This window comes from Ammospiza caudacuta, chromosome 6 (assembly GCF_027887145.1).
Source record: "Ammospiza caudacuta isolate bAmmCau1 chromosome 6, bAmmCau1.pri, whole genome shotgun sequence".
Lineage (NCBI taxonomy): Eukaryota > Metazoa > Chordata > Aves > Passeriformes > Passerellidae > Ammospiza > Ammospiza caudacuta.
The window spans coordinates 40,789,346-40,812,873 of NC_080598.1; the positions used below are offsets into that span (position 1 = coordinate 40,789,346).

The following is a 23,528-nucleotide window of genomic DNA, read 5'->3' on the forward strand; positions in this document are numbered from 1 at the left end:
AGCAAGTTAAGTTGTTCAAGGGTTTTATTTTTTAGTATGTCTGAGGCATTAGCTGAGGTTACTATTTTCAGGTAGGCCTTCCATATCACATAGTTTCAGCTTTCAGGTAACTGTCTTCAGATGTCAAAATGCTGAAAATCAATTTCACAAGTTTCAAGTATCAATAATAAAACACAGTACTAAGACAGCAACAAATAGACAGGTTCCTGCAAGAGACACTATTCCTTGTGGAAAATCAAAAGACCAACAGGTACATGAGGGTCTTGAACTTCCAGTTTTGAATGTCAAATATAGGAAGCGATTCCAGTAATGTGATCAACTTATTTCCTCTCCTTCAATAAAGTGTGAGCTAAAACATTTGCTGCTTATTTTACATCTTAATTTACTATGGCTAACATGAAATATTGCTCTAAACCTCCCTCCAATAAAATCTCAAATAATTTCCATGCCCTTTTCCATAAACTACTTTCCATAAACTGCAATGTGACATTCTAATGAACAATAGTTTGCAATATCAACTAGTTTCAATTCTTTAGCAACTCAAACTTAACTTTAGATTAAGTTAAGTTTTCTCTTTTTATTCTATAATGTTTCTGACCAATACTTCAAATAGTAATTTTGTCTTTTGTGAAGGCAGTATTAGGAAAATGTTGTTAGTCAGTTCCTAAGTTTCTTTAACTGGAAATCAGAGCACCTTGTGTTTGAAAGCATAGCACAGCTGCCACTTTGGAGAAAAGTCAGCACAGTTTGGCCAGAAAAGTCAGACACAAACCAAGAAAGATGGCCATTTTTAATCAATGCATCACTTGAAAGGGTTACAGAGCAAGCAGAATTATCTCCTTGCTGCTTCTAACAGATTACCAAAATGCACCCATAATTTTTAGAGACCACCTGAACAAGGCAGGATTGGGGGGTGGGGGGGCTTTCTCTGCAATTTGTTTCTGGTTGACAACAGTTGTTGGAGACACCAGACATACCAAAACAAGAGGAGGACAGTATATCCCAAATTCTCCTGAGTTCCTCTTACCAGACCTCAGTAACAAGGCAGAATTAGCCAAATTCAAAACTGAGCACCATAGCAAAAGGCTAGAAACCAGGAGACGTAAGACCAGAAAAAGTAATGGAGCATTAGACTCTGCAAAAACCAGAACATACAGGTTTCATACAATCAAAAAACCCATCATCTTCCTAGACTCTGAACAAAGAACTTGTCCTCTCATTGCAAATCAGCTGTCATCTCCTGCAGTGTTATAGACAACTTCATATGCTCAAGGATAAAAAACCATTTATATTAAGCCAAAATGCTAAGCCTTCTAGTGACTGGGCTCCCTAATGCTTATTTTGTTCAAAATCTAGAAAGCTGCAGTCTATCTTATGACTATATTACACATGCAAAGTCAGGAGTTATAAAATATCAATATTTAAGTTGTTTGAACAAGCCTTAGTTACATATGCATTATGTAGTAGGCTTGGAATTAAATGATGCACAGAGCTCAGAAAACCAAAAAATCCTGCTGACATTACATGTGCAAAAAACTTTAAAAGAAGTGGAAGAATTTACAACACCACAAAACAACTGGGTTTTCATGATCTGCCAAATTCTGTTGCTCTCATAGGATGCTATTACAATATAGATGGACTGTGGTAACTTTTTCTAGAAAAGATCCCAAAACTGTAGCTGCAAATGACAAACGCATGCAAACAGCTCTGCTGAAAGCCGTCTTATGTACAAGTAATGTGAGTTGGTACACTTAATCCCCAATGCAGTACTTCAACATGCAGGGCAAAGTCAACTGTTAATTGGCACACAAATAACTACACCTCACCTCCTCCCACTTTGTATTCTTTAATTATGTACCTCTGAGCATGAAAGTCCCTCTGCATTACCATGCTATTTGCGGTGTTTCCTGGATTTAGTATTAAAGGTCAGAACTAGTTCCCTACTATACCTTTGTCTGCAATATCAGTGGCATACAATCAGCTAAGGAAAGTTTTTTATTCTTCATTTTACACCAATTTATACTTATGTAGTTAAAACATACAATCTCTAGCAGGCTGATTTGTGATGGAAATAAATTTTATTTGAAACTTTAAATCTTTTGAAAGGTATCCATCTCAGAGGCTCAAGAAATTTAACTTATATCCTATACATGCACTGATCAGTTAAAGTAGAACATACACATGTAACAATTTTGTGTTTATCTCAATACAAGTTCAGGTAACCAAGAAGTTTGAATTAAAAGCTGGTAAAAAACCCACAGCACTCTCTTAAGGTGATATCACAGCTATACCTTTGAAAACATCTTTGGAAAGCTACAATGCACACATGCAAATATTTTAGAAAAGTAATAGAAAGAGTTATTCTTGAGGGGAAAAAACTTTTAGAAGAACAATAATTATTTTTGCTATTGTTTTGGAAACTAACTGTTTTCTACATTTGAAGATATTAAGGCATTTCATTGAGCAAAAGAAGAACAGCTGAACAATACTGACAGGTCATAATATTTGGGTTCCTAAATAAACAAATTAAACAAACAAACACCTTATTCTCTAAGCAAAATACTGCAATACCAGTGGTATCCTGAGTCTAGTCATTTGACAAGTATAATGATGAGAAAGAGAGAAAGAAACTTTGGATATAGGTTTTCCATACAGAAAGCAGTAACCCTACTGAAGCTGTTCTCATCCTGGCTTTGCAGACTGGCACTTTACTGGTTGAAAAGAATAGAGCAGTGAAGAGAAGGAAAGCTTTTCTATTAAGCACTGACCTTATGTACATAACCATACCAATTCCCTTACAACTTATCTCCTGCAGTGCATTGAGACTTTTCTCCCTGGTGTAGTACCAAATTTGCCATAAATAATATCTGGATCAGCCACTACAAAAACTGACACAGAATAACTGTTCTCCAATGATCATTTTGAAGCAGCCTGCTCCTATCACCCAACAAACACCAGTCTATGCACTAAGTATCAGGCTACCCTGAGGAGTGCCTTCTACTCTGAAGTGTAAGCTGTCACCTACCTCCTGAAAAAAAGCAAAATACAATGACCCTACAAACAACAAAAACCCCAGCAGCAACAGCTGAACCCACAAAGGCTTTAGCACCCATTCTGCAGGTACATCCAAGCTAAGCATGTTTTTTCACATCTTAAGCCTCAATCAGGTAAAACTGTAAACTCATTTAGACAAAATATGAACCTTTTCTAGACCTCCCCTAGAAGCTGCTTTAAACAAAGACTCAAGCTTATTTCTGCTATAGAGCATATGTACCAATGATATGAGAAACAATGCATCTGAAGCTTAAAATTCTTCCAAGGTTTTAATTGGTCTAAGACAGCAATAAAAACATTTGCAGTAAATACACCAGTATAACAGTAAGAATAACATTAACTATGAGTGGGAAGAAACTCCTATCAACCAAAATTCCAGATAATCAACTATTATACATATTATACAATTAATTCCCAACTTCACTGAAAATGTAATCACAATTTTTGCACTACCTAAGAAGTAAAAATCCAACATCTATCAGTTATTTTAAGCTTTCAGTAGTTTGGCCATTAATTCTGAATGATTCATCAAAATTGCCATGTGTTTTTTAAATTTGTATCTTCCCCTAATTTCTCACTAAATCTTATTCTACAAACAAACCACCTTTCACAAAAACCAACATTCCTTTGCAAATCCACCACACAGACCAAAAAACATGCAGTGTCAAGACCTGAGAACACTGTCATGTCTACACAGCAACTTCAAAGCTAAGGGAATGTATCAAGCAAGCAACACAATCCTGCTCTTAATTAAAGTAGGGAAGTGCAGTAATAGTATCACCAGCTGAAGCATCACACCTCACTTGGATGGAGTTTATTACACTGGGGTTTGGGTTCAAAAATGCACACACAAACAAAAATTAGTATTTTTAAATATACTTACCTTGCACCATTATTTCTAAGTACTTCCACTATTTCATCAACAAAATACCGATCCTTGACATAAGCAAAGATTTCATCACAGATCTCATGCAGGCGGGTGCGATGGGTAAGGGTGGCCAAGTAGAGAACTGGAATGATGAGTGCTTCTGGAAAACTTTGAAGATTATGTCTGGCTTTCTTCTCCGATTCCAGAGCTTCCTGATATGTGAGTCCTGGTTTACCTGTGACGGCACAGCTCCACACAAGGCTGTTGCACAGAATGGTGCGTTCAAAAAAATCACTGGAAAGGAAGAAAGGTCGGAGGGGGAAGAAAGAAAGAAAACAGTTGAGTTTGGACTAACATTTTAAACTTGCTCACAGTTAATATAGCAGCAAATTGCAAATATCTTTTACAGCATGAAATGCAAAAGCAGCTCTACTCCTCTACAGTTTGTAGATATCAAGGAGTATTTGATGTTTTTCAGACATGGTAAATTGCTATTGTACAACCAAAGTCTCCCCTCATTACAGACTACAGTAAGAGAATCAAGACTTAAGACATGCTGCAAACAAATATTAATGTATAAGAAGCCTTTTGCATAATAATCAGCACACTGGGTTTAATAGGTGTCATATCATGCTCGCATCTCCCCCATTTCCACAAATATTTGTAAGACGAGCGCCTAAAACTGTTCAAACACGAAATAACTTTAAGATCACAGAAACATGTTGCAACTTGAATAAGTTCCAGATTTTGAGTGCCTTAACTCACAAACTAAAAGATGGGAGAGGCAAAAATTTAATGTCAAGTAGTTCTCTAAATAGTTTTTATCCCTTCACTGTTTGCATAGCTCTTACAAAAAAGCACTGAAATATTTTTTCCTACAGATTCTTTTCCTCCCTTGTTCCGTTAGTAAATATTGATTCTCCTCCTTCCACACATTTCCAATTAAGGCTAAAATTGCATTGTTGTTACTGCTTGCTTACTAGCTATTATATTGGAATCAAGAATGAAGAGCTTTCATTAGTCAAAATCTGTCCATTTTTGACAGGTGTCAGAAGAACAGCAGCTTATTAAAACATTTTCTAAATTAAGGAGATGCATCAATTCACAAAGCCATGTTAAAACATATCATATACTTTGGATTAGTGATCAGACAGCAAAGCAATCTTTCAATATGCCCCAGTTCAGACAATGCTTTTACTTGCCTTTACAAATATTAATGGACTAGTATTGATAACTACTGAATACACATGACAAACCAAGCTCAGAAAGCTTTATCAGTCCAACATAGCTATTTCAAAGCACACAGTACTTTCAGTCAATTGCATGCTACATCAGATGCCTGTACTGAAGTTTCATTTCATTCCCTTCACAAAAAACCCAAAACTAAACCACACTGTTCCCATTTTTAAAAGGATAGACCTGTTCAAATAACTTCTAGTAATGAGGTTAAGAGAATTGGACAGTTCACAGTCAGTTTTTTCTTGCAGTCTCCCTGCAAACTCAAGCTGGCAAATGTTCATCGGTGACACTGATGCAGATGACAGTGTTCACTGCAGATGGACAGATGAACCATAACATTTTGTAAATGAAAATGGAAATTTCAGATTGAGGACAATGAAGGGTCTTGGCTCAGATAATCCTTTCTGTATGAACACAGGAGTCCTCTGAGCAAGATATGCTTTAGGAAGAACCATCAGCTGCAAGAAGGACAGAAGAGGAAGGGATAGATAAATTAGCTGAATAATATTTAATAGCTGCAGAATTTCAGATTTTTATATCATCTGCTATCCTGCTATCTACTCAATATATTTGACAGTATATGGATAATGTGGGGCTGCTTACTCTAAAGACAAAAAGGACAAGAACAAAGGAGAGAGAATTAGATAAACTATTCTTCAAGATATGAAGAACAGATGGCTGTCAGTCATTCTTTGTGCATCTTTATTGTGTATTATACTTATTTAAACATATTAAAGAACAGGTTTGACAAAAATCTGTTTCATGAGTTTAGACTGGGTTTTTCTGTGAGGTGATAGAATAGATGAAATGTGATCTCTTCACGTCTTGTCTTGCCCTACATTTCAATATTTCTGTATTAGAATAAAGTAATTTTTATGGATGGATATTCAATGGATAAAGTAGCACTTACTTCAATCTTCATTCAGCTGTATTTCTAAATATATTTTTGTGTGTGTCTCACTTACCCAAGAGGCTCTTGATAACTATCTTTAGCCAGGAAATAGAAAAACACTCTAAAGAGTTACTAACAATGTACCAGAATATAATTTTTTTTAAACTATGAAAGTAAAGCTAGAAAAAAAAAGTCAAGGGGGCATCAGAGAGCAAGGGAGAGACAGAGATAGTGTCCCTTTAAGAGCTGCTGTTATTCTTTGTGAGGGGATACCGGGCAGTCATGCTATTTAAAGCAGCAGCACTGAACTTAAAGGAGAAAAAAAATTATAAAAACAAGGAAAAAAATAATTTAAGAATCCCAGTCAACAAACCTCTTTCTAAAAATTCCTGATCCATGATTATTACAAGTACAAAATGCTAAGATTACTTTAACTGAAACATATTAGAAGTAAATATGTTCCATTTACACATGAGCATATTTTGTGTATCTAGTTTCATTTTCCCTCATTTCCTCTTTTGTTTTGTGTGGATTTTTCCCCTGTGAGTTTACAGGGAAGAAAAAAAATAGTGTGAAAAACAGCTACATTCCATTTTGAAAGCATTATTTAGCTATCTTTACCTACAGTGCATCAAAACCATCTGTGGCTTAGTCTGTTAGCAGTTTCACTGCAATGTTTTAAGGATCTCACTTTAACTTGGTTTGAAAGAAAACAAAATCCCACAGTATACCACTAAATATACTCCTTCTGTCCCTGTCTCTCTCCAGGGGACATCAGTTATCACAAAACACTTGACGAAGACACAACATCTACCAAACCAAGGCAGCAGCAGTGATAGTCTTTCCCTTTACTTGAAGGGTGATAATGCCCTTGATCATATTCTACACCCAACTTCACAAGAGCAAGAGCATCTGCTGCTACATCACATCTCAAGCATTACCTATGTCTTTATCTAGGGTATTACGGTTTCTGGGGCTTCCTTGCTGGTTCAAGATGTCTGTGGCTCTTGGCAACCAGGAGGGAGAATTTCATACAAAACACATCCACAAAGGTCACTTGCATGGATGCATCTGCATTTGAGATGTCCAATGCAACTGCAGCACCCTGGTGATGTCCACATCAGCTCAACTACTCGAGCAGCATGGACTAAAAACCAATTTGTCTTTGTAGTTGTAATTAACACCAACTTCTCAGCTGGATGCCTCTTTTCATTTAATTAGTTTTCTATGCAAGGTAAGGCAAACTGTAAAATTATCAGCAACTCATTGAGTAGTAGTTTAATGCCACTACTCAGTAGGTATTTGATAGGAGGCAGGTCATTAACAGAAGCAAGAACTAAATTACTGGCAACCTCTGTGCTGACTGCATTTGCAATGGATATAAAAATCAGCCTAGTAATTACAGCTTTTTCTTGAACTAAACAAATACTCCTCTTGATTTTAAGACTGACTATATTTTTAGTGTGCTTCGAGAGCATTTATTGCTAATATTTACTTCCATTCATTTTCTTAGCATACGTTAGAACAAGTAATTTAGTGTACCACAGGAGGGTAATCAGAGAAGACTAACTCTGCCATTCTGGATCAGAGTTTTCTTATACTCTTGGTCTCCAGAAGTAGTCAAGAACTAGCATTACAAATAATGCACAAAACAAACAAGAACCCATCATAAATACATTTATTCCTTAATATTTGTAGGTTAATTATGCATTAAGGAATACATTTTAAGTGATGAGTTTCTCTCCAAGAAAAGAGGAAAATTCACCTAATTTAACTAAGGGCTTTTAAAAAGCCTTTTGAAAGATCTCTATTTGACTGTAACCAAGAACACTACAGGTCAGCCTCTAAATAAGTTTCACTAAGTTTTGAAGGTAAGGAGAAACTGCTCTTCCCTGCTCTCACGTTCTAGAATGAGAAACATTCCTACCACTGTGTCTATACTACTCATCATTGTCTTTTTCAAACTATCTTCATATACAAGACTTCCCACACTTTAGTAGTAGCTTTCTCTGCACATTTCTATCAGCTATTAACTGTCACAGACAAGGTGTCAAAGACTGGTGGTAGCATCCCACTGGTTCAATATGTTTTTCATGCATTCCATACATCTCATGCACATCCGTACTTGATTTCCCTACTCTGACCCCACAGACTCTCCTTGCTGGTCTGTCCCTCTAACCAGGAATGTAACCAAGCATGGAAAACATCAGCTTTCCCAGTTTCTAAGGATAAATATAACTGGACGTGGCTCTCTCTTCTGAAAGGATTACAAAATTATGTGATTGTATCTCGAATTAAAGAGGAAATACATTCTTTACAGGAAAGTCACTTTACAAAATACTAGTCTTGCCAAATTTTTCTCATATTAGTATAACCATTTCTTATATAGAAAAGAATAATACTAATGTGTGATTTCTAATCAACTCTACTAAAGCTGACACATGCATGAAAGCAGCTTTTCACCACTAAGTTTGTGCTCTGCCAAAAACCCACCAAACAACCCAACAAAAAACAAACACAAAACCAGCTTGAGTCTTAACTGTTTGTAATAGTTAAAAGCATTCATACAGTTGATGTAGGGGGTGAATTCAGGTTATCATATATATATATATATATATATATCAGTACAGCCCTCTTCATCTAGTTGGACTGTGGAATTTTTAAATTCTCCCCTCAAATAGTAGATTCAGAGAAGTCTGACTTAGACAATGGCTTTCTTTCATGAAACAGCTAATACAATTTTAAAGAAGTGGGCCTTCCCTATCCCTATTAATCTACTTGCCCTTGCTTAGGCAAAGAAATAGGTACTATTGTTTTCAGAAGGCATTATCAATCAGCAGAGAAAGCTGATGTTTTAAAGGATCAGAACCTTTAAAACTGTCTAAAAGATGACCAAACTTATGTTCTCGAGAAGATTATGCCATAACTAACAGTAACCTAAACTTACAACCCATCTGTGCCAGAACACTTTGCTAGGCAAAGAAAGTACTACGTTTTTCAATCCAATGCACCAATTTTATCCAACCCAACAAAAAGGGCCAGAAAACAAAACCAACAAAAACAAACCCATTACCAAAAACACACACACCCCCATACACAAAAAACAAGCACAGCAGAGTTTTCTGTGGAGTCTTCCCAAACACCACATTCTAAGGCCGGACCTCTCAGCTAACCACCTCCTGACATTTCTAGGGATTGCCTGTGTGAACACATCTAAATTTACTCCTTAATTCCTGAACTTTGGTTAAGCAAGGAATTTGGTCTTTCATACTTATTGACAACACCTCTGCAGTATAAATATGCCTGTCACAATACTTCAAATAGTCACCAAACATTTTGAGGACAGACAGACATTTTAAAAGGATACTTTTCATACCGAAATTGTAGTAAAACTACATGTACCTGAAACATATTTCCCTGTGTCAACAAATACATTAATGTCATCTAATGATGTGATAATACTTGTATCCAGAAAAGTAGCTTATCAGAATAAGCAAATCAATATCAATATAAGCAAAGCAATATCAGAAGCTGGGGGAGGGTGACTTAATTCCTACAGAAACAGGAGGCTGTCACCTCTCCCTTGTCAGGTTCTTATACACCCTATAAGGAAAATACTCCTTACAGAACTCCCAACACAATCAGCACCCTGAGAGTATATAGTTCAGGGAAAAGTAAGGCATTACCCTTCAAAGTTACCTAATCCAGCTTCTTCAAATTTTTATTAAGCCGAGTGTATTTGAACAACAAAAACAAGTCTAAACATGAGAAAGATTTAGGTGTGCTTTTATTTCATATGTTGCAAACTAAAAGCATTTTAGATTTAACCTCGTTAGTCTGCACATCTTAAAAAAATTATAGTTTGGATGTGGGGGCCTTTTGTAGGTGAGAATGTTGCTGGATCAGACCGGTGGTGAAAACCCGTAATTTATCGGCTTTTGAAAAACGTCTTGCTAATACTTTCTGTCCATTGTTCTTACAAGCGGTGAAGTGAGTGGCTGCAAGTTCGGGACTACCCGTGCCATCCGCCTTCACTCGTTAACGGGAATTTCACCTATCCTGTTCAGCTTTGAACACGCGAGAAAAAAAAAAAAAAAAAAAAAAGAAAAAAATATACATATAAAGGATATGAGAGCGATAGAAGAAGCGATAAAAGCCTCGCAAGGAAAAAAGCTCCTAAGGTGACAGGTGCGCTCGCTGGGCTTCAGGCGGGGTTTAACCCCTGGCTGTGCCGCACGGGAGGGCTCCGGCGGCGGGACCCCTGCCCCGCCGGACAGGTGCAGCGACCCCGCGCCGCGCTGCCCCGCCGGCCATTTCCAACCGGAGCAGCCGGCAGCTCCCCGCGGAGGCGGGGCGAGCGCGGCCCTGGGCGGCGCGGCGAGGGCCGCCAGCAAGGGGTTAACCGCGGTGGGAGCCGGCCTGGGAGCCCAGCCCGGAGCAGCCCGGCGGGCCCGGCAGCCAGTGCCCCCCGCCCGGCCGTCAGCACAACAATAGGGCACCGGCACACGCCGGGCGGGCGGCCCCGCTGCGCCGGCTGAACGCGGGCCCGGCGCGGCCCCTTCCGCGGGGCGGCCTAGCGCCGAGCGCCGCCGACACGCGGCTGCCGGCGGGGGCGGACGGGAGGGAGAGCCCGAGCCCGGTAGACGCTCGTTGCCGCCCGCCGCCTCCCACACGCGCAACTTTCACTTCCCCGGCGGGGGCAGGGGCGACACCGCGGAAGGAGCGAGAGAAGGAAGGGGGAAGGAGCTGGCTGTCTTCCTTCCCCGAGGGCGAAGGGGGCTGCGGGGTACCCCCGGCGAGGAGGGGCAGGGGAATCCCTGCCCCAGGCGAGAGATCCGCCCTCTCTGCCCCCATCCCCCTCGCGAGGGCACAGGCTCGGCGCCAGCCGCGGTCCCCCACTCACACCCCCCGGCAAGGCTCCCCGCAGCGAGCCGGGGAATCCCTTCTCCTCCCTCCCTGCCCGCCCAGGTGTCAGAGCGGGTTGGGGGCTCCAGCCGCTCCCTGCCCGCCGCCGCCGCCGCCGGAGCGCGGGGGGGTTGGCGGGGGAGTGCAGGACGGACATAGGGACGCGGACACTGACGCGGGGTTGTTTCTTACTCGTAGTTCCTGAAGATCTCGTTAGTGACCCTGCAGTAGAAAACACGCTCGTCCGGCCGGAGGTCGGCGGGGGGCTTCACCCTCACGAAGGGCTTTCGGTGCAGCAGCGGCATTGCCCCGCTCCCGGCTCTCTTCCTGCCCCAGGATCGGCTTCAGAGGGTACGGGGGAGAATAAAAAACACGGAGGGATTAAGCGAGGCAGAGGCGCCCACCAGCCCGGGGAGGAGGGAACGGGCCCGGCGTGTCCCTCCTCCCGGGGGAGCCAAGGCAGGAGCGAGCAGAAGCGAGCAGGAGCGGCGGTGGTGGCTCGGCGGAGCCTTTTGTGTGCCCGACACGCCGTTGCCTGCCTGGGACTGCGCGCGGACCAACGGCGGCACCTTCCTCCGCCTCCGCCCGCCTCACAATGGGGCCATGACGCCGAGCGGCGGGCGGAGGCGGCAACCCCCGCGCCAGCCGCGCAACGTGCTCGGCTCGGGGATACCCCGGCCGCGCTTTGTCTCCTGCGGCGCCCCTGCCTTCGGGTCACCCCCTTTCCCCCGCCTCTGACCCACACACGCCGGGCCGGACACCAACTTCCACTCCCCCGCCGCCTCCGCCTCCTCCTCCTCCTCTCCGCAAAGCAAACACCCAGGAGGGGCAGCGCCGACCACTTATCTCCCTCCTTCCCTTCCTGCCGGGTCGCTGCCTAACTGGGGTCCTCGCCCTTCCCGCCCCGCGCCTCGCCCTGGCCCGGCGCCTGCCGGGCTCTGCCGCCGCGGGACAGCGCGGCCGCGGCGCGGGGGCAGCCCGGCCTCCGGCCTGTCCGGCGGGGGCTGCGGGGCTCCCTCCCCTCCTGCCCACCTGGTGCGGCCGCAGGCTCTGCTCGCTGCTCGGTCGGTGCGGAGCGCGGTCCCCCTCGCCGCGTTTCTTGCGTTTCTTCCCTTTCCTCAGCCCCCCCCCCGCCCCCCCCTGCCGGCTCCTGGGAAGTTTTTGATCTACTTCTTCAAGCCCTCAATCAGGAAGAGCTGCGGGGAGGAGCCTTCCCCTGCTCTCCCCTACATCTTTATTGGCCGCTCGGTGCCTTCCAGCGTGTGTCACACAGGAAGACAGCGAGCTACATTATTAATTAATGGCTGAGAGGGCGCATCCTCCATTTTTGAATTATCAGCGGAGACCTCCGGTGCGGGGGGTGCGCGCAGCCCGGCTGCCGGCGGGGAAGGCGGCTCTCTCGGCGCGGCGCTGCGGCCGGGCCGGGCCGGGCCGGGCTGCGGGCGGCTCTAGCACGGCGACCCCGGCACGGCGGTCACGGCTCGGCGGGGCGGCCGAGCCTGCGGCGGGCGGTGCTGCCCGCCCGCGCCTCCGCCCGCGGCGGCAGCAGCCGGTGCCGAGGGGCCGCCGAGCAGCTGTGAGACCGCCGGCCCGTAGGGACCCACCGCCGGCCCCGGAGCCACCCCTCTCTGCCCTTCGTACCTGCCCTGCGAGCGGGGCCCCAGTGCGTCTCCTGCGGGGCCGATCCCGGCGGATTTCGGCGTTTGACAGTGCAGGGCCGGGCACGCTGCTCTCTCAGTTACAGCCCCCGAGCCACGGTGCTATCGGCGCGGGCGGGGGCGTGCGGGTGTATTTTGCAGAAAGTGCGATTGTATATAATTAAGATGAGCGTGAGGGTTGTACGTTGGCCCCCTAACATTGCTTTTCCTTCCAGTTCACCGAAAATGTCATTAAATGGTTTCATTAATGTATTAATTTTTCATTACCTTTTTTTTTAAACACTAATGCATTTACAGTGTCACTGGTAATTAAAACTGGAGTATTAAATTAATTGCGTTCCTAAGAGTGCTCGCCAGGTTGGGAGACAAAAACCACAGAAAGGCCACATCCATTGTAATTAACCAGAACTAAGTGAAGTGTTTATATTAAAAAATCTACAGAGTAACTGCAGAAAGTCCCTAGAACTATTGAAGTGGTTAATATCTGAAGGCTGATACCTAAATAATTCAACTGAAAATGCCGTTCCTGCAAATAAAGGTCCGGTGCTGTTTCCTGCACCTGTGCATGGTTTTTCTTCTTCTGCAAGTAAAGGCAGCAATCGGTGCTGCTGTAGCATGTGTGACTAAAACCTAAAAGAAGATATACATACAGTCCATTAATTATTTTTAAAAGGTCAGGTTTTAATCAAAAGCACTGAAAAATGTTAATGTTCACTTCCTCAAATTAAGTTTACAAAGCTTGAACTGCAAACCAGGTTAACTCCTGAGTCTTACCAGTTTATTTTGCTTTACCAGCTGGCTTCCCTTTCAGTTTTTATTTTCTTGCTAGCAAAGGGCACAAATGCTACTTTAATTAATGCACTTGTATCAAACATCTGGTAATTTTTAGTCAACTTTGCTCAAAACTGTGTAGTACGCCATGCTTATGACATTTAGTGTTGCCAGCTCAGGGTTGCAGCAATTTTGCAACACTTAGCTTTGTTTTAAGCTCTTCAGCAGATGCAATTTAATTGGAACCTCAGGTCACCTTAAAAATGATAAATCTCAAGTTTGAGAGAAATGCTGGAATAGGCAGCCCCAAAAGGCTTACGAATTAGAAGGGAAAGAAAGCTTTGAGTTACAAATTTTTATAATTTTTTTTAAGCCAATGTCATGATATTTGGGGACCTGGCTGCTTTTTTTCGTGCTTGTATTGTCAGCACAGCATTATTTTAGCACTAGTTGGTATCCATGAAAAATGCATGAGCTGATAGAACTGTGACATCAAAAGCAAATTCCCCTTTCCTCTTCGCTCTCTCTTGCCCTCTTTCTCTTTTCTTCTCACCTTTTCCTCCTCCTTGTGTTCTTCCCCCCTCATTATTCCCTCAGTGATTTTCCAGTGAACAGATCCTCACTGAGTAATAGGGTTGCACTGTGTTTTCATGTTCTTAGGACAGAGAGGAGCAGTTCATTTAGTTTTCACCTTTGTTCTTTAAAATCTACAAATCCAGGCTCTGGTTCTTCTTCCAATAAGGTCAGCAGGACCTAGAACAGGTTTTTATGATGCCAGCTAAATGTCTACTAAGTGGGCATTGAGAAATCAACATAAAATAATTCTGAAACATCAGAAAAAGCTTAGTTTCCTTCCTCAGGAATATTTCTTCTATTTTAACACAATGCTTAGTCTTTACAATAATTTGGGACTTTTTTACAAATTACTGAAAGTAGTTTTAATTCAAGATGCAGGAATGGGATGATTGGTAACATTCGGGGGGTTGTTGATGTGGATTTTACCACAAAACAGCAAAAATGAAGCTGCTTTCCTTTTAGAAGATGACTTATACACTAACAGATATATTAAACATAGTTCCCTAGTCAGGGAGATTGCAGTTCTCACTCGCAGAACTTTAAAAATAGTTGTATTTGGAACATAAAATCTTATAAAACACTTGGTCTCTGTGCTTTACAAGGATACAACAATTTCCTAGGGACAGAGTCAACCCAGGCTTGGGGCAGCTTCCCCCACCTCTGCCCAGCTGCTCCTTCAAGGTCCCCACAATTTTAAATTTTTTAAAATTTCTTTTCACTGGATCTTTCCCGAATTACAGATTCATTTCCTTATTCTATTTCTTCCCCTTTTTAAACTACCAGGAGCTGCTTTGCACAAAGATGCTCCAAAATTTTTATTCAACTATGTCCATAACAAAACAATTCCATATGTGACTTGTTATTCTGAAAAAATGTAGAGCCCGTGCAATATTTTACAAAAGGGTTGTCAGTTTAAAAATCACAGTTGAATTTATGTTGGAATAACTAATACTTGTCCGAATCATATACTTGGAACAGTGCAAAGGAGAATTTTTACTCAGTTTTACCTATATTGTCATGCAACTGGGAGAGTATTTTCTTTTTATTTTTTCCCCCAAAGTTGCCACTTAGTTCTCTCCAGGTTTTGCTGAATTTAGAGAAAAAATAATTGGATTTTTTAACGAAGAATATCCTTGGACCTTGAATGGTATGCTAGGTTCTCAACTATAATTTTGGTAAAAAACCATATGGTTGAAAAGATAAATGTGAAAATGTGTAAATTATAGATTGCTAGTAAGTTCTTCTGTCAAATGACATGATAGCAATGACACCTACCTTTTTCACAGTTTGCTGGATCATATATAAAGAGAGAAGTATAACATATATGCAAGCATTGACTCATTTTAATGCACTGAGTAGATTTTGGGGGACTAGTGTCACCCCTTCCCATTCCAAATGCTGTTTTGAAAATGCTTAATTTCTGTAATGTAAACATTAACCATAGATCACTTTTTTTAAAGCTTAAGGCAGCCAGCAAAATATTATCCATTTATGCATTTTATAACTTACTGATACAGCTTTTTTTCACCTTTTGCCCTTTCTCTGTCACCTTGCTAAGTCAATTCACTCTTTTGATCATATATCTTTATTTAGACTTTAAACTATGTGAACAAAGACAATGTGCTGGTTTTATCAATCCACTCCAGCTGTGGGTAACAGTAACATTTGGTCTATTGTCTTTTACTGGCTGTAAAGCACTATGTTCAGTGTTTAATAAGATATTCACTTATAAATAGCATTCTTCAGTCAAAAAACAAAGCCATGGAACAAGTACACGATTTTTCACAACACATTTAATCTTTCTTTCATTCTGGTGCAGTTATATTTCAACATACTTTTAAAGTAGTTCTGTAATCACAAGAACAGGAGGTTCCTTATTCTGCAGCTGCTGGATGCATTCATTACTTTTTTGCTTTCATGAGTCACAAATAAAGGTGAAGAACCAATCCCTGTTGACAGTGAATTTTTGGTGTGGTCACAATTTGTGGGATGCCTTAAGACAGGCATCCCACAGTTGCAAATGCAGGCATAATGGTTGGGTCTGTTGCTATCATAGAGGGCAGTAAGTCATGGCCAGAATCTGCTTTGGCTCTTGTTGAGCTTAAATAACACCCAGTACAGCAGAGCCCATCCCTCCACAAAGCCCTCGGGGAGCACTGGGATGTTTCTTATGTCATTGGATTCATTCTGTGAAAAGGCATTCCACATTCTTAATTTTTTTCACAGTTTAATAGGATTTAGACATATGGTTCTCGCTGCTTTTAACAGATATTGCATGTTTAATATCTGTGCAACTCTAGAAATTAAGAGATACGTTCCTTTAAAGTTTAATCACATCCTATTTTTTCTCTCTCAGAAAATACTATTAAAGGTATTTAAGCTGATAACTTTATACTAGTGGGGAGGAACTCTGACCTTATCTACTTTACAGCAATGACCATGTATGACTGGCCTCTAACCTGGTTACAAAATGATAAAATGATGTTGTGAAACCACTATTTATTTCCTAATAGTGTCTCTGAAACCAGCTTAAGCTCTGAGAGGATTGCTACCGGGTTTTCTCTCTTACAGTTGTAGTGCACTGGATACAGAGCACTGACACTACTGTAATTTTCTTACACTAAAATATGCTGAATTTCTATTGCTAACTAATATTTAGAATGAATGATGGCTGATTAAGGATTTTGAATGAATGAAGACTGAATGATGGGCAGATTTGTTAATTTTTGCTACATATGCACATTGTCACTACTGGAGCAATTTTACAATAGACTTAAATATCCTGAATCAGTGTGCTTGAAACCTGGATCTATATGATTAAGATATTCTTTGTACAATCAAATTTAAGATTGGAAACTCTCAAGCTGAATAATTCTAACCCTTTACTAAGTTTGCATTCATCTTATTTGAATTTCTTACATTGAACACCTCTCTGTCTAGTTGATGAGTAGAACAAATAATTTCAAGGATGTTGCTTTATGATTTTATTATATGACTATACAGTCCCAACTTGTTAGTTTGTTTGCTATTAGTTTTTGTGGGGTTTTTGGTCACTAATACTGAGATTAGACAAACCCTCTTGCACATTGAAATGATGCCATGCAGTGCAATTTCTGTTGAGGAGCACATAAAGAGAAGTTGGCCCAGTAGCTGATCTGGGTTATTTAGTCAGAGTGTACAGTGATGAGTCAATCTGAAGCATATACATCTGCTCAATCAAATACAGACCATGCTGGATTTTCTTTGAGTCATTCATTTGACAAATGTGATGACTCACAACCGTGACCAGTATTCTGACTTATCCTTTTAATATGAGACTCCTTTGGCCTCCACCTTATTTTCTTCTGTCCTGCTACTCATCTCTAACAGAAGACCTTCAATGCTAAGGCAAAGATGTTAACTATCCAGGCACTCTTCTGATGGTAGATCCCAGACAAGAGCAGAATTGGAAGCAGAGAGTAGCTGGCTGAAAAAGACTCTGGATATCTCCCCAGTTGACCACACACAGTGAGTCAGGGTGTGTACAGGTGGAACAGCCCCACCACAATGCTTCTGCTCATGCTCAGAGCACTTCAGCCAAGGCAGACGGGGGCTGGTAGCTTGCTCTGTGTACAAAGCAAGCTTCAGTTTTGATTTTGAGCTTTTACAGGATGCTCCAAGCCTGCTGAGTCCTATACCTTGAAGGAAGCCAACCATACTACATCACAGCCACAGAATATAGTTCTTGGGGAATGAATGCTATACTACATGGAAATCCTCTGAAAGAAAAGCTCCTCAGGCTCAACCCAAATGATCATTCTCCCTTCTCCCACAGATCCAGGGATGGACACCACCACCCACAATACCCATGCTGGTGCCTCACACCCAAGGGAAAGTGAGATACTGACAAAATTTCTACATTTCTTAAAGGTCAAGCACTCATAAATATGTTTTATATAAAGCATGCATGTAGAGCAGAACTGAAGGAAACAAACGTTAAAGGTGGTAAATCCAGTGCATACGTTAGTCTTGCTCTCTTTGGCAGACTTAGGACAGCTGGAAAGTTATTTGGATTGTTACCATACAGTTGCTAAGCATTCATAGCAAAGAGGAAAATGTAAACATTGATAGAATGAAATTGCTAGTTTCAGAAACTTATGAATTAAGAAGCAACAATTATTTCAGTTGTAATTTCCAGTCATCCAAGAAGTTCTTAGACAAAGCAAAGACAAGGACAATCCTAAGACTGCCTTCACACATAGAATTTATAGACTACAGTGTGGACATAGATATAAAGTTGCAAAAATGCTTATATCCACACAGTTTATTGTTCTATAGGAACACTTCCTAGTGATTCAATGTATCATAATATATATCTAAATGTATGCATGTTTAAGGTTGAATTGGCATAAATATCTCAGCCTAAAATACTTTTTAAAAGTTTTCATCCTTGTTATAATTACAGGATATTGGAAAACATTGCATATAAATCCAGATTTACAGAGACAAGGACAATTAAACCAGCATACTAACCACTGTCTTGTCCCCAGAAATTAGAAAGTTTGTTATAACTGCAATCTTCCTTTAGTGCAAAAAGAAAGAGTCATCTACAGCTCTGCCTAGTCCTTATCGGATGCAATGGACAAGGCCCCTCCTTACAATAACTTTCACTTACACTCTGTACCACTGACTCATTTGAGGTATAGTGAAGTTAGTGCAGCTGATAATGAGAATAAAGGAGAATATGTGCAAGATATTTCTTTTACACCTTATAATGGTAAGTATCCCCACTAAATCAGTACCAAGAAGAAAGGTTTAAAAGATCAGATCAAGTTTAAAAATGCCCATGCCTTCCCATTACTGCCCTGAATTGCCTTGATTTTTTATTTTCTAGTGTTTATGAGTGATTGTGTTGTGCCTCTGTGACAAAAGTGAAGTTCAGTGAGAGAATTTCCTGCTTCAGAGATAGATTTTCAACCATGCAAGGCATATGCATGACCTCGATTCTCCATTTCTTGCCTGTTGTGCAACTGAGAGTTTAGCAGCAAAAGGAGTTACAACCCTCAGCATTATCTAATACTTGTGCATATTGCATGTGCACATGCTTGGATAAAAATGTTTAGCAGCTGACACAAGTTGAAATAAAACACTTCCTCCCCCCGCCCCCAATAATAATTCTTTCACACCGTCTAAAAGAATATCCTTGGCAGGAGGACAGTTTGTCAAAAAGTCAGGAGGAGGAAAGGGAAAGGTATGCCAGGAAACACAGCTCCTGTCTGTGTCCGTGGTGGGATTCTCAATGAGTTCCACAACAGGCTGTGAGTACAGCCCATCTCTGAGTCCAACACATATGGATTCTTCTAACGTTCATGTAAAACCTGGTTACAAAAAGTGGTGGCTTTCCAAACAGCTTTGCAGAACCAAATAGAAGCAGTGCTCTTCATCTGGTGAAGCTCAGTCCGACTGTGTGAATGAGGAAATGCTGCCAGAGGAGTTTTATTTGCTGCCAGTAATTTGTTTCTGTTAGGCTGACGTTGCCACCCTGGCGGGCACCGTTTCACAGGCTGGCCGATCAGTGGGATTTGGATGGACTTTGGCACTAATGGTGGGATCTGGAAAAAAAAACACTTTCAGGAACTACACATTTTGTGCCTAAACCAGGAGCAGTTTGGGGGTCTCTAGTGGTCTGTGACATCCATGGCGGGGCTGTAGTGAGCCATGGCAGCCATACAGGGGAAGGCCCTCAAGCTGCCCATTAGGGCTGGCCCTGTCGCAGGTGGAGCTGGAGCACCCACTCGCTCACCCCTGGGTGAGGAGGACAGTTAGAGCTTAACCAGAGCGGGCTGAGGAGCAGGGACAGCCCCACAGCTCACCTCACCATCTCACAGGGATGTGCAGGCTGGAGGCCACCATTGCCCAGGCCTGCTGCCTGAGGAGGAGGCTCGGCGCTGTGGCTGCCATGGGAAGTCCATCCCCTCGGCCTCCTCCACACGTCCGTCTGTCCGGCATGTCCCCAGGTGGTGTGTCGGGAGCCCAGGCAGTGCTGGGGCTGCTGCTGCCCCCTGCATGGCAGGCCTGCACCGCCAGCACACCATGGAGCAGCTCACCACCTGCTCCAGGGAGGCCCACGGCCCTCCCCAACTTCATGGCCAAAATTGGGTAGGAACTGGCTCTTGGCTCCAAGCCAGGTAAAAGCTTTGAAGCCTGGGGGTTGTGGGTGCTGGGTTTGGCCACCTCTTTAGCCAACAGGGTAAGAAACAGCGCTGGGTTCAGCGCTGCCGGCTGTGCTGCTCCCCTGCACCAGCCAGATCGCATCCAGTGCTCGCATCGCTGTGTGCTATATATAAAACCTCACGGAAATTAAGAGGTCCTTCTGCTGGGAGTCATAAAATGTAATCAGTTCCAGTGGGGGTCAAACAACAAAAATGCTCCTGGGAATAATTTGGACTTTGTTTCTTCAGTTAACCAGAATGAATCTACTAGTGATTCATATTTCAATGGTGTATAGACCTTGTGCATGTGACCATCCTTTGTTCTAAAATTAAGTCTGTCCCTTCTCTCTCTTTATTTTGTAAACTATCAGTTCATAAGGATTTAGGGAAAGATAAAAGCTCCTGTAAATTGTTACGGTTTCACAGTGTTAGGGAATGCAGAACAGAACTTTTTTGATTTTTTTTTAGCACATTCTACTCCTAAATCCTACTCTTAGATGCATCATAAGCTTTGCATGCAGACCAGACCATGAACTAGTTTAACTAGAGTTATTCTGGCATCAGTTTAGTGGCTCTGCTGAGAACTGTCAGGTGGACACATTGAGAAACAAGGTGTAAACACTACATTAGCACATTAACACAGAGTTTTAAAGGTATTTAGTTAAGTAGGAGTAAAAAGGGGTCTAGATGAGCCAGCGAAAGCTTTGTGCATAGACTACTTTTTCCTTTTATCTGGATTTGGCTTGTGTAGGAACTTTGCTTAATTCTGTATCAGATGACTGGTGTAAGTATATGCCTGTCCCACCAAAGGAAGATTTGCCTTGAAGTATCTGAAATATGTGTCCTAGTATGTTTCCCTCCTACAGTAGTAGTGAAGATAAAAATCCGTCTCTGTCAGCTGACTTTCACGCTGTTTCCTTTACACTTAGGTGTAATGTATTAATTCGTTTGGCAATCAATAACTATGTATTTCAAGAGATAATTATTTTCTCCAGATGAGTATGTTTTAAAGCCTTTGCAAAATGTCTGCAAAGGGAAAAGCTTTGAACTTTGTCTACATGGGGGAAAATGTTAGAACTTCTAAAGAAATTGAATGAAGAGTCCACAGTAAGATGAAAAAGTATTCAGAAGGATGGAATGCTACCCACATAACTTCAATCATATTAAAATTTCCCTTGTGTTCATTATGAAACCTGATTATCTTTTCCCAATAAAAATAATATGGATAAGTAAAATCTACAATTTTTCTGAAGGAACATGGGCAGAATCTTTAAATATTCAGTGGTGCTCAGTATGTCAAACCACTGGAGTAGCTGTAAGATCAGAACACAAAGGCCAACAAGCAAGGATGCAACACCCAAGAATGTAATTAAGGTAAAATAAAAGGTGGTTATATGGGTTCCATTGTAGTTGCTATTTAAATAATCCTATCTGAACTGCACCACTGTACAAAAAAAAAAAAAAAATCAAGTCTTGCAGGTTTGTGCTTATGCAACTTCAAAACAAAATCTATCAGTTGAGCCAGGTCCTTGGCACAACTCCAATAGTTCAAAACAGGTCTAGAGCCAGCTTAACTGCCCCAGCCATAAGTATTTTCACTTCTCCAGAAACAGCTCTGCCAGGCTTAGGCCTGCTGAGATAGGGTGCACTTCCCTGCTTCTGAACTCTGACTCCCAGAACATAGAAACAAAAAGCATGGGAAGCATGGACCTGCTCTGCAGTCTATCTCTGCCACCAGAGTGCTCCCCCTGGGCTAAGAACAGCTGATTAATTCTTTAAACAACAAAACAAAGTCCAAGATAATTAAAGAAAATGTTTGTCATATCTTTCTTCTCCTATCCTCCATTTTGTTTTATTTTGGTTTTTGTTTTGCTTTGTGTTTTTTAATTCTTCATCTTTGGAGATAGGATAGAATAAGCATTGAAAAACTATTTAATGATAGCTAATAGGGTTGGGGCATGTTTGCTTTTCTCCAAGATATAATTTTAGAATTCCTGTTGCTTGTTTTATACAAACATGTTCTCAAGCTTCTGTCTGATGAGGAAGTAATGACAATTTGTGGAGTAATAAAAAGGAGTAAACATTTTACAATGTTGAAAATTGTTAATAATCAATATCAAAAAGTTTTAATCTGTTGACAGTCATCTACTTGTTTATGCATCTGGCTGCCCTCCTGTCTCTTCTTTCAGGCTAACTGCAGTCTGCTCTGAGCTGTGTGTCTTTGTACAGTGCTTACTCTGGAAACATGGAGGTAGCAGCTCTCCAAAGCAAGGGGCTGAGCCATTGCTGAAGGCCTGAGCAAGAAGTAGTCCAGGCAGTACCTGTGATTTTCCCAGGCTGATGTGAATGAATTAAGAGCAAAGACACTGCCTCTAGGAGCAAAAAACCCCACCAGTCTCAAAACAAAACAGAACAAAAACTCCAACCCTCTGTCTAGCAGTTGCCTAGAGCAAGGGGATGGAAATTTTGGTTTTGTGTTCTTGTTGCCTAGAGTTATGTAAAACCTTTGCCCTTTTATAACTAGCAACAAATCCTGTGTATTATACTGTGTGAGAAGGAAGAAGAAAGAAAAGAGAGAAAGAGTCATTTGGGGCAGGGAATTGACCTGAGGACCAAAAACAGAGTTTGAGAAGAAAAAATTTCTTACCGTTTGTTTATTTAAAAAACTTGAAATGAAGATAGAGTTCATACTGCCCTCTTATCCTCCTGATAGACAAATTAATTCAAACATTCCAATAGTAACTTCTTATGCCAGGAAGAAAATGTTATTTTTCCTTTTACAACAATCAGATGTTTAGTGGGAGGAACGCTCAATGTGCATTTAAGAGATAGGTGATGCCAGTTATGAGAAAAAGAGGACTTCACACCCTCAAACTAAACCTGTTTGGTTGCCAGTGCAGTAAGCAGCCTGAACAGTGCAGGGATAGGATTATAATAATTTAGAGTGTAGTAGGTAACACATAAAACCCCTTATCTAGAGACACCATAAACTTGTATGGCACGCTTAGCAAAATGAAATGATGGCTAATGTTCTCCAGACTCAGGCTTGTCTCTTTCTATGTTTGACTGAGAAGGGAACTGATCAAAGACACCTGAGAAAGGTGCTGATTTCAGCCTGTTTAAAGCTGCTTCACTGGTGTAAATGATCACATTCTGTCCTCTTTTTCTGCAGGTGCATGAAACCCTGGGTCAAAGAAAGATTTTCCTCTGTATCCTGTTTTGGAAGGTTAGGTAGCAACAGGAATGAACACATGACAACCAAAAAATTAAAAGGCAGCACAGGTGCCTGTTTTAAAGTACTCTTTTCATTGTTTCAACATTCACCTTCTAATTTGCTCCATCTCCTTATCACTTGATGTGCACCTTGTCTCAGA

General features: G+C 41.7%; 1 protein-coding gene across 2 annotated transcripts in view; it reads right to left on the bottom strand.

Annotated features, from left to right (window-relative positions):
* BAZ1A (bromodomain adjacent to zinc finger domain 1A) overlaps nt 1-12,070 on the bottom strand; it is a 63,653-nt gene extending 51,583 nt beyond the window's left edge. For both annotated transcript variants that reach the window (XM_058806201.1, XM_058806199.1), the window contains exons 1-3: nt 11,991-12,070; nt 11,151-11,300; nt 3,938-4,216 (exon numbers count right to left, since the gene is read on the bottom strand). In XM_058806201.1, coding sequence (XP_058662184.1) covers nt 3,938-4,216; nt 11,151-11,263 — 392 coding nt within the window. In that variant the 5' untranslated portion in view covers nt 11,264-11,300; nt 11,991-12,070. The remainder of the gene's footprint in view (nt 1-3,937; nt 4,217-11,150; nt 11,301-11,990) is intronic.
* Nucleotides 12,071-23,528: the final 11,458 nt, after the last annotated feature.